Source organism: Coloeus monedula (assembly GCF_965178545.1).
Source record: "Coloeus monedula genome assembly, chromosome: 1".
Taxonomy (NCBI): Eukaryota; Metazoa; Chordata; class Aves; order Passeriformes; family Corvidae; genus Coloeus; species Coloeus monedula.
In genome coordinates this window covers 96,639,580-96,652,152 of record NC_138781.1, presented here as the reverse complement: position 1 = coordinate 96,652,152, position 12,573 = coordinate 96,639,580, and the positions used below count along the sequence as shown (strand labels likewise).

The window sequence follows — 12,573 nt, the reverse complement described above, 5'->3', positions numbered from 1 at the left end:
CTCTTGCAGTTCAGTCTCATTAAAAATCCTTTAGCAGATCTATAAATTAAAAAATCATTGTGGTGTATTCTTATGATACACAAGCTTTTGTAAAGTAATATTAGATTCCTATTTTGTACACAGAAAAAGGAAATAAATTAACTCCCGGGTAATATCCCCGAAACATTAGCAGTATGAATGGTGCTGGAGCATAATTAGATTTGCAGAAACTCTCTCCTCTGAACACCCATACACTATGCTATTTAGGGCTAGTTTTGAAAACTGTAATTAAACAGTCAGAAAACCACTGGAAAAGAAACAAAATAACCAGCCACATAAAAGTCACAGGGAGAAAACAAACAAACAAGCCCCTGGTTGATCGTTTAGGTTTCTTAATGAGTTCTGGTATTTCCAGTAAGTTACAGAAGCCAGGAGGAACCTGAGCAGCCAGCTCTCTTCCTTTCAATCTTTAACAACTCTATTACGCTTCAAAAAACCAAATCACTGCTCAGCTTACTAAAATAACATTTTTCTCCTGTACGCATTCTTGTCAGATAAATCTATAGTTAATATTTCCTCTCTGTCTGCTCGTTTACCCATACAGAGACACCAGGAGAAACACAACTCCCAGAGCTCCTGCTAAGCCCCTCTGCCAGCCTGGAAAGGATTTTCAGGGGCTGGGAGTTTATAGTCAGGCTACAGCATGGCATCCATAGAGCAAGGAATGCTCTCCTGTTTCATCACCTCTGGCAACAGTGGCTGGCACAGGGCTGGAAGAGCCACCAGGTTTGTGGAGAACTGGTGGAACTCCAGCTCGCTTGGAGCTGAGGGCATCTCTGTAGCCCACCACACCGGCAAGCTAGACAAAGCCACTGGACCTGTGATGCCCAGCACTTCAGAGTCAGAAACAAGCCTTATTTAAGGGACAGACAGGCCACCTCTTCTTCAACATATTCATCCATCTCTCCCTGTTCCCATCATGCCACTCATGCAGTTCGAAGCAGGTGGAAATTATTCACGGTTGCCTACCAGGGATTCCCTTGGCAAATGTAACGCTGGATTAGAGAGCTCACGAGTTGTCTTCCCGGCGGCTCCAGGGCCAGGGAGCACAGCTAGCGGACAGTCTGCCAAAATACGCCTGGTGTCAGCTTACAGCTCTCGAGGGAGATTTCCTAATTGCCATAAATTAGCCACTACTACCTGGTGGACAGCAGAGAATCAAGGAGCTCTGACTTGTTGCTGTCATTCCGCCCTCACCCAGATGCTGCAAAGGACATCTTGACTTTGCCAGGTGCTCCGACAGCTGGCCAAGTGAGCAAGGAGCAGAACCCTATCCTCCCCCCAAGTATGGCCAGTCAGGCCAGGGACATGGAGTGAGGAGGGGCACCAGACCCATTATCATCCCTGCTCTGCATCATCTCGCTGCTTGTGTCGCTGCTAGTCTGAATTTAATCTGCGTTTTCTCTTTGAATGCAGGGCCATAGCCACACTCAGTTCACAGCCTCGGTCAGCTGTCTCTAACAGTGTTGTGAACACCCAAAATGGCAGAAAAAAATGTAGCCAGCACAAATCTTCACATAAATATAGCAGGAAAAAACCAACCAACCAACCAACCAACCAACCAACCAGGTAAATATGCACATGACCGAATTCTGCCCTTTGTCTCACACCCACACCTCTGAGATGGAATAAAAGGCCAATTTCAGTCCTGGGGTACACAAACACTGACTGAGGTACAGCTCACAAGTAAACCCAGGCTGAACTGGATATAAACACGTCAGTGTGGCTTGGAGAAATGTAGGCAACTGAGCCCATGACTTTGGTACAGCTCTGGCTGCAAGCCAATAGAATATCATGGCTTCTATACCTCCAATCTGTAGAGCTGTATGAGACTAAAATTTACAGGTTCTTACTCCTCACTCTGTACATAGAGAAATCTGGTTTTCACAGGGACCCTGATCTGGGAGTTCCCGTTGCTGAGTGGTCAGCAATGCTAGAAAAACTCCTTAGGTAGTGGGCTTTACTCTACTGTTTAGGCAGTCAGACCATCAGCTCTCTTCCCCTGTTTGTAGAAATCTTTTTTTATAAGTGATTCATGGAGAAATACTAAGAAATACTAAGAAAATGAAAGACAATTTGAGTATTATATTTGCACGATATACATGAGATTTTTGTTGTGTGTTTTGCTAGCTGTTTATCAACCTACCAATCCTCACCCCCAACAAAAAACCAAAACCAAACCAAATAAGAAAAGGCCAAAATTGGAGGACAATATGGCACAAAGGTCTCCTTTCTCCTCAGCTCTTTTCAGAAATAATAGCATTACCCACAGAGGACACGCAACAGCAGGTTCAGGTTGCTTTCCACAGTAGAAAAGAGATATTTTCCAACGTATTTCTTTCAGTTACCTGCAATCACAGAAATGCATTGATCCCTTAGGCTGGAGAGCGAACCCATGGACAGATTCTCCACCTGTGTCAAGCGGCCCCACACCAGCACGGCCAGACCTTGCTGCTGCCCTTCCTCCCTGCAGAAGCAGCTTGTACAGTATGTCATCTCCCAAACAGCCTATCCTGCACCTAGTCCTTACAATAAAAAAATCCCAAAACAACAAAAACACCTTAAAAGTGGAAAATGAGCACAGAAGCCACCTTTTCTTAGTCTTTTCTAGATATAGACTCAATGCTTCACAAGGAAAATCAGAGAAAAGTCATGAAGAGCTTTTGGTGGTAAAGCTATTCTGATCTCTCCTAGCCCGAGTTAACTGAAAGAGACTAAGGACTTCTAAAAGAAAGATGTAATTATGGCATAAAGCTAGTATTGGTATCTTATAATCTTTCATTAAGTAGTTCTGAATGCACTGTAGGGTGACTTTAAATAGCACAGAAGTATCTATTGGCATAATACAGAATATTAGTAACTCCCATGACAGAAAAGCCTATGTATTTGGGAAAGAACTGTGAAATCAGTGAAAAACTTCACTTTCCTAAATTAACTCTGATCTCCAGCTCTTGACACTGAATTTTTGAGTCATTATGTTTGAATAATATAAGGGGGTTGGTATATAATACACTGCTTTAGATTGGGTTTATCAAGTGTGTAATAAAGCAGGATGTTCATCTCTTTTGTCTTCTGGGTGAGGACTCTTTTATTACAGTGTAGTATCTTTTGTCTTAATGCTGCTCTGCAGTGGATTGCCAGCTCATTAATTTTTCTGCTATAACACCCAAATCCCTTTGCTGATCAGTGTGCTGAATGATTGATTCCCTGCTCCCAGACTAATTTTTTACATTGGACTGCATTTACCATCTGGTAGATAAATCATCCAAAACACTCAAATTCGGAGCCTGGTTGCAGTGATCCTCTTTGTTTGTTCAGTCAGCAGCAGGAATATCACTTGCAAATGTGGAGGTTGTGTTCTCTCACCTGGATAACTGTTCCATATTCCAGAAACAGGTTTGAAAAAAGAGCACTGAGATAACAATAAACCTCTTCTCATTAACAAAAAAAAAAAAAAAAAAGAAAAAAAAAAAAAAAGAAAAGAAAAAAAAGAAAAAAAGTAGGTATCTCTTCTTTGTGTTTTCTAGCCAAAATTTTTGTTTAATTCCTAGCATAGCCACTTATTTCTCACATGAAAAAGAGTATTTCTTACAGCACAGAACCAATTTTGCACATTTCAAACACATTTAAGTATTTTCATAAAGACATCCTTTGTAGTTGTAAACACGTGCACAAGTGAAGAAAAGGACATCCTTTGCAGTTAAAACAGAGAAGAAATACAATGAAATGGATTGCCTTCCCAACCCATGTTTAATATGAGAAAACAATTCTATAACCTCAACGGGAGCCTGACTGGTTTATTTTCACTTTTATAACCCTGAAATGATACTTCCATAAAATTATACTTCCAATCAAGACAGTGAAAAGAACTCTGCCTCACAGAATTGTCTCAGAAAAATTCTGAGAGGTGAAGGACGAAGAAAAAGCTGTGGGAGAGACATGGTGCTCCAGGAAAAGAACTGTTCATCTGCCCATTGCATGTGGCAATATCGCTCAGGGAGGGGGCAGGGCATCCCTTTCTTTAGTCTAAGGATTTTTTGCTGCTCTTTGCTGCCCTGAAGAACCCATTTGGCACAACACACTGACCTCTGTCTCTCACAGAGGGATCAGGCAGAGGCAGCACACAATCAGAGTCAATACTAATTAGCAAAATGTAAACATTTCATTAGATCAATGCTTCCCTGAATTTCTAAAGTTACAAACTTCTATCCAGCCACAATTTTTTATCAAACTTTCTACGGAAATACCTATTGAAAGCAGTGTTTTAGCTGTCTCCACCAATCAGCTAAAGACTTTATAACTTGTTCATGTGTTTTATGGACGCCCTCAAGGATTAAAACTTGTATTTTCAAAAGCACTCATTCATTTTGAATGCCTAGACTATTCTGAACATTTTCTGCACATGCAAGAATCTTTTGTTAAGATTCTTGTTCAGTTTAAAACTTTAGAGGAAATACAGCCACTTCTGCAAATGATGTTTATCCTAACACTCATTCTTTGTAGTCATATGTGAAGTGTCTCTGAATAGGAAAGAAAGAAAGTAAAACTCTTGTGAGGTACAACAACCTCCTCCATACACTTCAGGCTTAAGCAACAGGACACTTTGTCACTCACTGCTGAAATATGTGTGTTTATGGGAGGTTTTCTACAGCCATAGACAAGCAGATGTGACAGCTTGTCTTCATGGGGAGCTGTGTCCCTTCTTCCCTCACCGCCTGCAGTGCTCTCATCAGTTAATAACTGGGACCAGTTAAAACACTCCCTAAAGCAGCGTCTTTTTGTCACCCACAGGTGAACACTGATGTGTCTGACTCCTGAAGCTGCATAGAAATGTGCCAGTCTGGGAAATAGTCAGGGCTGGATCTGGGATAAAGCAATTGGAGCCCCTAAAGACATGCATTTTGTGTTCACCTCGAACGCACTATGGTGATCAAGAGTAGATTAGCCAGGGTTCGCACAAATCCTACTCTCTGGCTTGCCTGACCACCCCCATTCACCCCATCTGCTCCCTCACGGATCCCATGAGACTGGTGTGAGGCACAGGAGATGCCCCAGGGCCTTTCCTTGAGGAACATGGCTGTTGCCTGCCAGCAAGCCAGGCAACTGGAATGAGGCTGCCTATAGCTTTGCAGCCAGGCAGAGCCACATCTCAGGAGGTTTTGGCCTCCAGACAAGACCTAAGAAGTACCATTTCATGTCCTGAACATTCTGTTTGTCAACATTGTACCTGTTCTCTTCTTTGGCTGCACCCCAGGGGATGGTCTATGCATCTTACAAAAGTACAGAGAGTTTTACACTTATTTAAGACATGTAGGAGCATGCTGAGGTCTCAGCCTGGTAGAAAAGGGTGGAAAGGACCCAGGAGCTACCAAGACACGTCACTTCAGAAAAATTACTGACAGTTTTGTCTTGTTCCAGATTTTCTTCCCTTTAATTTTTACACGTTTTCCTGCTGGTCTTAATTACCGCTCTTTTTGAACTGTGATCATGAGAGCTTGAACATGGTTATATAGTGTGGGTGTTTCAAGACTGTAACTGCAACTAAATTTATTTTTATAATATGAAATCTAAAGAGAGGTATTACAAGGGTTTAATTTTATTCTAAACTGGATCCTTTAAACACTGTTACTGTAACACATAATCTATTATCAGAAAAGTCCTGCCTTTCCAGTCCTTAGAAATTGTCTACTATGATGAGAATTTAAATTATCCTAAAATAAATCCCGATTTGCTAGTCAAACACTGCCTCCTCACAAACCGCACTACGACCAACGAGGCAGCTTTAGAGCAACTTAAAAGAAATTGAACACTGATACCAGTGTAACATTAAATTGCTCTCCTAAACGGAGAAATTCACATCAATAGATATGCAAATGCATGCAGAACCTGATCTGTCTACCAGCTCCCAGCCAGGCAGGTCTGAGGATGTAACCAGATCCGAGAGAACAGGAGTCCTCCAGCTACTCTTGTAGCAAAGACTTTCCCTGGCATCTTGCTCCACAGAACACAGAAGCTCCCTGGCAAGAATCGTGAAGAGAAAAAATGACCTGGAAATTTTTCTCAATTAAAATAAACAAACAAATAAATAGTAGAACATATGACCCATAAATCCCAGATACTTAATGGCTCCACTAATGGCACCACTAGATACTGTCCTAATCGTACAAGATTAAATAATTCTGCTTTCACATCCCCTTGAAGCCATCTGTGAAGTAAATTAGAACCAAAGAGACATTGTAGCTGTTCATCAAGACAAATAAACAGATTTCAGGTTCTCCTGGAAACTTTAATTTCATCAGATCACAGTTTTGACTGCTGAACTTACTCCTAATCAGATTTTTTCTGTAACTTCTTAGCCTTTTGTGGAAGAAAAATATCATGCAAAGAGGACTCATTTTGCCAAGAAACGGTTTCATAAAATAAAATTTATTGTCAACTGATTTAGTGAAAAAAGCTCTTTTCTACATGCTTCTGAGTTCCGCAAAATACAGTTCCTCTCTCTCTCACACTCTCTCTCTTTTTCTTCCTCTATTTCTCCATATTTCTAAATGGTTCGAATTTCAAGATGAGCTAGGAATAAACTACAGCAATTAGAAGGGACTATTTAGTTTACAGTATAGTGTTTAATTATCATTTTCGTATTATCTAAAGCTATTTTGGGGATTGAACAAATTTTTAAAAGAGTAATTCTATAAAGAATATCTTTGGTCTTTGGTTCTGCAGAATATTACATTCAGTTTAGAAAAAGACAGGCTTCCACCTCCATACCCCCATTCCTCTATCTCCACTCTGGTTCCACAGCATCTGTAAAGACTTATCAAGGAGGATATGCAGGAGTCTCGAGTCAGAAGAATAATGCTTTTTCAACATCCCTGGTGCTCAGCATTTTTCCTTCCACAAATGTTACAGCTACTGTTATCCTGGGAACTATTGCCACTGTCTGCTTTGTGGACACTCGCCAAAGTCTAACCACAGGCTGGAAAAGTCACAAGCGCTTTCAGTTGATGGATCAATGGTGGAATGTGATAATCTCTTTATAGAAAAAGGGTACAGCCTCCTGTCAATATCAGTGGGATTCTCTGCATTTGTACCTCTCTACCCAAAGCTCTAGGCTGCAGCTTCTTTCTTTTTCAAGTCCAAGTAAGTTTAACTCTCCCCTTTCTCCAGTCTACCGTCAACTCTAGAAGAAAACTGACAAAATATAAAATACTTATCGTTACACCAACAGGAAGAAAAGGATCAGATTTCTTGGTTTTGTCTTAGAAGAATTATCAGAGAGATCTTGGTACAGAAAGAATGTTTCCTTAGCAGTATTTTCCACAACAAACACACATTCTTTTCTCCTCTTTTCAAAAAAACAGTAACGAAATTGGACTCAATCCAATCCCCTCAGTCAAGTCTCAATTGCTCCATCATGCTACCAGTTCCCACTAGTGACAATGATGGAGTGACACCTGTTACAAGATGATTTTCTGCTATTCTGACACTTTCAATTCTACTTTAATTACCTTTTGGCTCTTTAATCAGCATAAGAATCTGTACTGCAAGGACATTTCATGTCTAGGCAATTACACTAACGGGAAACAAATATGTGCATGCTACTGTCCAAGTTTTAATTTCTCTTTTTAATAATTGTTTTTACTTTTTACTTATAGCTGATTTATATTCATGCCTTATGATAGTTTCTCAAAGTGAAATGCAACCTGACTGAGTTTAGATCATTTGCTTCAGAAGTTCAATTGGCACAAACACATATCACATTTTATTTGGCTTGACTGTTATAATTCATTTACAGGAACATAACTCATAGTATCTTAGATAAAATAACCAATTATTCTAGTCCTGTCTAGATCAAGTGTATCTATGCAAACATAAAAAGACATGTAATTCTTAAAATACGATAATTTACCTGAACCTGTATCTCTCTTCCATCCCTTCCTCTTACGTTCTCACCATACATGGCAGCATATCTTTAGCACAAATTGGTTTTGCCCTGTGTAACTTAGAATGATATACTGAACAAAACCCCTCATCCACTTAATTTGAGTAAAAAGAACAAAGGGTATGTCTGTTCTAGCTGATAAGCAGAGATGAAAGCCAGTCTTGAGGCCACATCTCATTCTGGTTCAGAGAGTCCCCACTGAGCCCAGGCAGAAACCACGGCTGAGCTCCAGAGACCAGCAGTGCCTGAGGTTTATATCCTCCAAAATCCATGTTCACATCTGCCACGTGGACTGGGCCAAGGGAGCTACATGCTTGTGTTCACTCTCCCTTGTTACAGCAGGGACAGCCTGGATCCAAGCTTCAGACAATGCAATAGTTTGGTGTGAGAAAGAGTGCAAATCATTTTGGCCAACTCACTAATAAACTTAAGGCTTCATCTCAAGTGTAGACACACCAGATGTGAGTAGCTTTAGACCCCATCTTATCCTAAGGAAAAACAGATACAACAGCTCATACACAACAGGTGTCCAACAACAGTAAGCCTGGGGGATCCCTTCTACAGGATCTGGAGGACAGACATGAAGGCATCTAAGAAAGTAATGTAAACAAATGCACCATATTTGCATTTAAACAGGATCTCATCTTGCTCATTCAATCCTCAATAAGCTATCCTGAAACAACCTTATCTTTACTCACTTCACTAAGAGAGATCTTAAGAAAAGCAGGGGTAGCACACAGTCTATGGGGCTTATAGGTGTTGCATAGAATCGTCCGTAGCAAGCCTATTTTATCACATGAGGGAACTACACACTGAAAGGCTTACCAACACAAACATATTCCTGTTAATTAAAATCCCGGGTGTACACATCCATACCAGTGCACTGAGCAGTATCTCTCATTGAATCTGTGTACCTTCCACCCAAATCTGCAGCGTTTGGTCAGTTATGATCAAACAGGTGACTGGAGCATATCTCAAACTGGAGATTCAACCGGACTAAAACTGAAGCTGACGATGCCCATGCACAGTTTGTGTCTCTGGAGAGCACCATCAGATTAAGAGCTCAGGAAGTAACTGCATGTTGTACTTACCTTTACACAGGGGATGCTATAACCCCCTGTAGTTCACAGCCCTTACTCAGATGAGCCTGAGCACAGCAGAGCCTGAGCACAGCAGCAAGCATCACAACACTGGCTCACGGACAGTCAGGGAGTATCGGGAATGTTACAGAAGAAGACTACAGGTAGCACTGGAAATAATATAACATCTCCAAAACACCGGCCTAGGACTCTCTTCTCCAGAAAGAAATACCTATTTTGTTTTTACCCCATTCTGGGTAAAATGGGGTTATTTTATTTCAGTAGCTTAGCAAAGTATGGATTGACAGATGAACAAACACACACAAGTCCACATTGTCAATTAACTCGAGATACGTCTTAATTGTCTGTTTCCTGCTCTAATCACTTTATCATATCTTCTTCCCCTGGCCAGGGATGATTCAATTATATCATAATTTAACAAAAGACCAAGCTGCAATGATTCTGCCAAAGGAGCAGAATCAAGGCTGAAAAAGCCATCTCAATGTTCATGTTGTCTGCCTGTGTACTCCACCTTGCAATGTTCTTTTGTCACAGCAAATGCTTTCTTAAGCAGCATATTCTGTAGCAATAAAGGAGAGGACTTCAGCATTTCTGAAAAGAAATAACAAATAAATAAAGGTAGCTACATAATCTAACGATGATAAAATGTTACAAGCCCAGGAACCGTCTCAAGAAGTGCAAAAAACCTGTTCGGGCAGCAGGTCAGACTGATGCACATATTACACTTGCAAAACAGAAGAAGAAAGGAGAAGCATTTCACTTCTTTGAATACGGAAAGCAATTTAGAGAGTCCAGTCATTTGAAGAAGTAGTTGTATTGTTCTCAAGTTTAACTTTCAGTATAAACAGCAAAGTATGTGGTAGCGGTCTACTGAGAAGGGTGCTAATGCCAACATCTGGCCCCAGGTGTAAGTACAGGAAACTCATCTTTTTCAGGGGCTAGCTCCTTCAGTAAAAGTTAATGAAGCTGTGCAAAGGTAAGTGAGGGGAAAATCTGACCCAGATATTGTGTGTTGATGTTAGTTCTTTCAAAATAGTTTAGTACTGAAACCCTGCCATTTTCCATGAAACAGTTAACACATAGCAGAATCTGACTACTGCCTTTTAAACAAAATTTTTCTTCCATATTTTTGGAGTTACCCTGAAAAGAGTGCCTGCCACAAGTATGTATATAGCACATACATTTGCTTGTGCCTATTTTTAGTAGAACCGAATCATGCTGAATGCCGTCAATATAGCATACGGTTTTCTAATTCCAGGCTGGAAAGCCCTCTTTCTGTGATGGTTTCTAAATAATGATATCCTTGTGTTCCACGTCATCTTAGAAACTTCCTCATACATTTCAGCAGCCCCCCCATATTTAATCTCACTGATTTATGCTCATGCCATGGTCTAATGATCCACATGTCTCTGATGGGTAAGCCGCTAACGCCAGTGACACATTAACCTATTAACCTCTCTTTAAAAATAACCATCATATTCATACAAACAGAATGAAAAGTCAGGCAGCAGCAGCAAAACAGTAGCGTTGTGGTATCATACAGTAACACAGTGTATATCTGAACTGGGTAAAATGAAGAAAAGAGGAGCATTTCAAGAACGTGCTGCAGATTTATTATATTGCAAGACCATTTTGCCACAGTTTGCTGGTCTGCGAATTTGATAGCCTGCTTTAGCAGCATTATCCGTATTGTAAAATGTAATTGGGAGGAAGATCACTCTTCCATTCACTCATTTCTTGAAATCTGTTGTAGAGTTTAGGGACCTTACCCTGGAAGGTACTGAGTGTTCCTTCCAACGTGTAAATTGCCTCCCAATCCCGCTGAAGACAATGGGAGCGGGGGGCTCTGCACACAGGGCGAGAAACCTTCATCACCTTGGAGAAGGCACTTTGCACAGCTCTCGCTGGCGATTTGTTCAGTGGAATAAACCTATCTTTTTAAAAGGCAGGAGGAGGCATGCACAGCCATTTTTCAGAGAAAAAAAAATCCGTTTTCTAAATAGTAGTTTTAGAAGGCATATAAATCTTTCTAAAAACCTGTAAACTTTATATTGTACGTATTTACTTTCTTCTACTTTAAAACCACCATATCCCTCAAGATATAAGGAAACGTGCTGCTGTCAAGCCTAACCAATCCATCCACATTGTAACCTTACAATACCAGCATATAATTATGTATATTATGTATAAGTCATGCAACCAAAACCAGGAAAAAACCCTAAAAAAGCTTTTTCTGAGCACATCACGGAGTATTTTGCTGCCTACACCTCATCCAGAGTGAATCTATACAACAGCGGCAGAAGGACGGGCGGAGAGGCTACCCCGGGTCTGGGCTGCTCACAGCAAGAGTGAGACCCAAGAAACAGCCCGTGCGAGCCGTCAGGGGCTGCGCTCACGGCTGCCGCCCAGTTCGCACCCTCTGCTTGCGGCAGGACGGGCACGGGGCAGCGGGAGGGAGGAAGGCGGAGGAGGGGGCGGGATGCGGGCAGCCCCGGGGCGGCCGGCGCGCACCTGCCGGCACCGCGGCGGGGGGCAGCGGGGAACAACAAAAGCTGAGCGGCGGCGGCGGCAAAGCCCTTCCCTTCAGCCGGGAGACCTTGGAGAGGGGCTCCCCGCACCCCGGAGAGGGGCATCTCCCCGCCGGCCGGGGAGCCGGCTCGCCGCACCCGGGGCCGGGGCGGGCGCCGCTCCTTTGTTTTCCGCCGCCCGCAGCGCCGGGCCGGGCCGGGCGGAGCAGGGGGGCCGCGCTCAGCCCTCCCTCCACGTGCACGCGTGGGCCGCCCGCAGGGGCGAGCGCGGGGCGGGAGCCGGCGGGGCATTACCTGAGCAGTTGATGCCTTTCCCCTTGCCCCCGCCCTGGCACTCGGAGCCGGGCAAGGGGTGAGAGGCGCGGCCGGCGGGCAGCGCGGAGAGGGCGAGCACCAGGAGGGCCGAGGTGTAGCAGAGCGCCAGCGGGGGTCCCGCCCGCAGGAGCGGCCGGGCGGCGGCCGGGCTCTCTCCCAGCATGGCGAGGGGCGGCGGAGGAGCAGCGCCGGCGGCAGCGGGATGGCGGCGGCAGGCCCGCAGCATCAGCCGGAGCCCGCGGCGCCGCCCGGGCGGGACCCTCCTTTCTCCGCCGTGCCGGAGCGCACCTTCAGCATCCCCGCCGCAGCGGCCGCACGGACCCGCCGCCGCCGCCGCCGCCGCCGCCGCCGCCCGAGCGCGGGCAGGGCTGTCCCCGCCGGTGCCGCGCTCGGTCCGCGTCCGTCCGCCCGCGGTGCCGCCTCGCCCCGGCCGCGCTCCTTTGTGCGCGGCGCCCGGCAGCGCCGCCGCTCCGCCTGCAACAAAGGGAGCGGAGCCGAGAGGCTGCTGCTGCCGCCGCCGCCGCCGCGGAGGGGGAGGAGGAGGAGGGAGAGAGAGAGCGAGAGAGAGAGAAGGGGGAGGAAGCACACGTGATGGCAGCCCCCTCCCCCGGGACCAGAGGGGAGGTGAGGGGCTTCTCCTCGCTCGGCG

At 44.2% G+C, this 12,573-nt stretch overlaps 1 protein-coding gene across 1 annotated transcript in view; it reads right to left on the bottom strand.

The window, feature by feature from the left end:
• TMEFF1 (transmembrane protein with EGF like and two follistatin like domains 1) overlaps positions 1–12,150 on the bottom strand; it is a gene marked incomplete at both ends in the record, with an annotated part of 110,478 nt that extends 98,328 nt beyond the window's left edge. The window contains one exon of the mRNA XM_082297289.1: positions 11,904–12,150. Coding sequence (XP_082153415.1) covers positions 11,904–12,150 — 247 coding nt within the window. The remainder of the gene's footprint in view (positions 1–11,903) is intronic.
• Between the last annotated feature and the right edge of the window lie 423 nt (positions 12,151–12,573).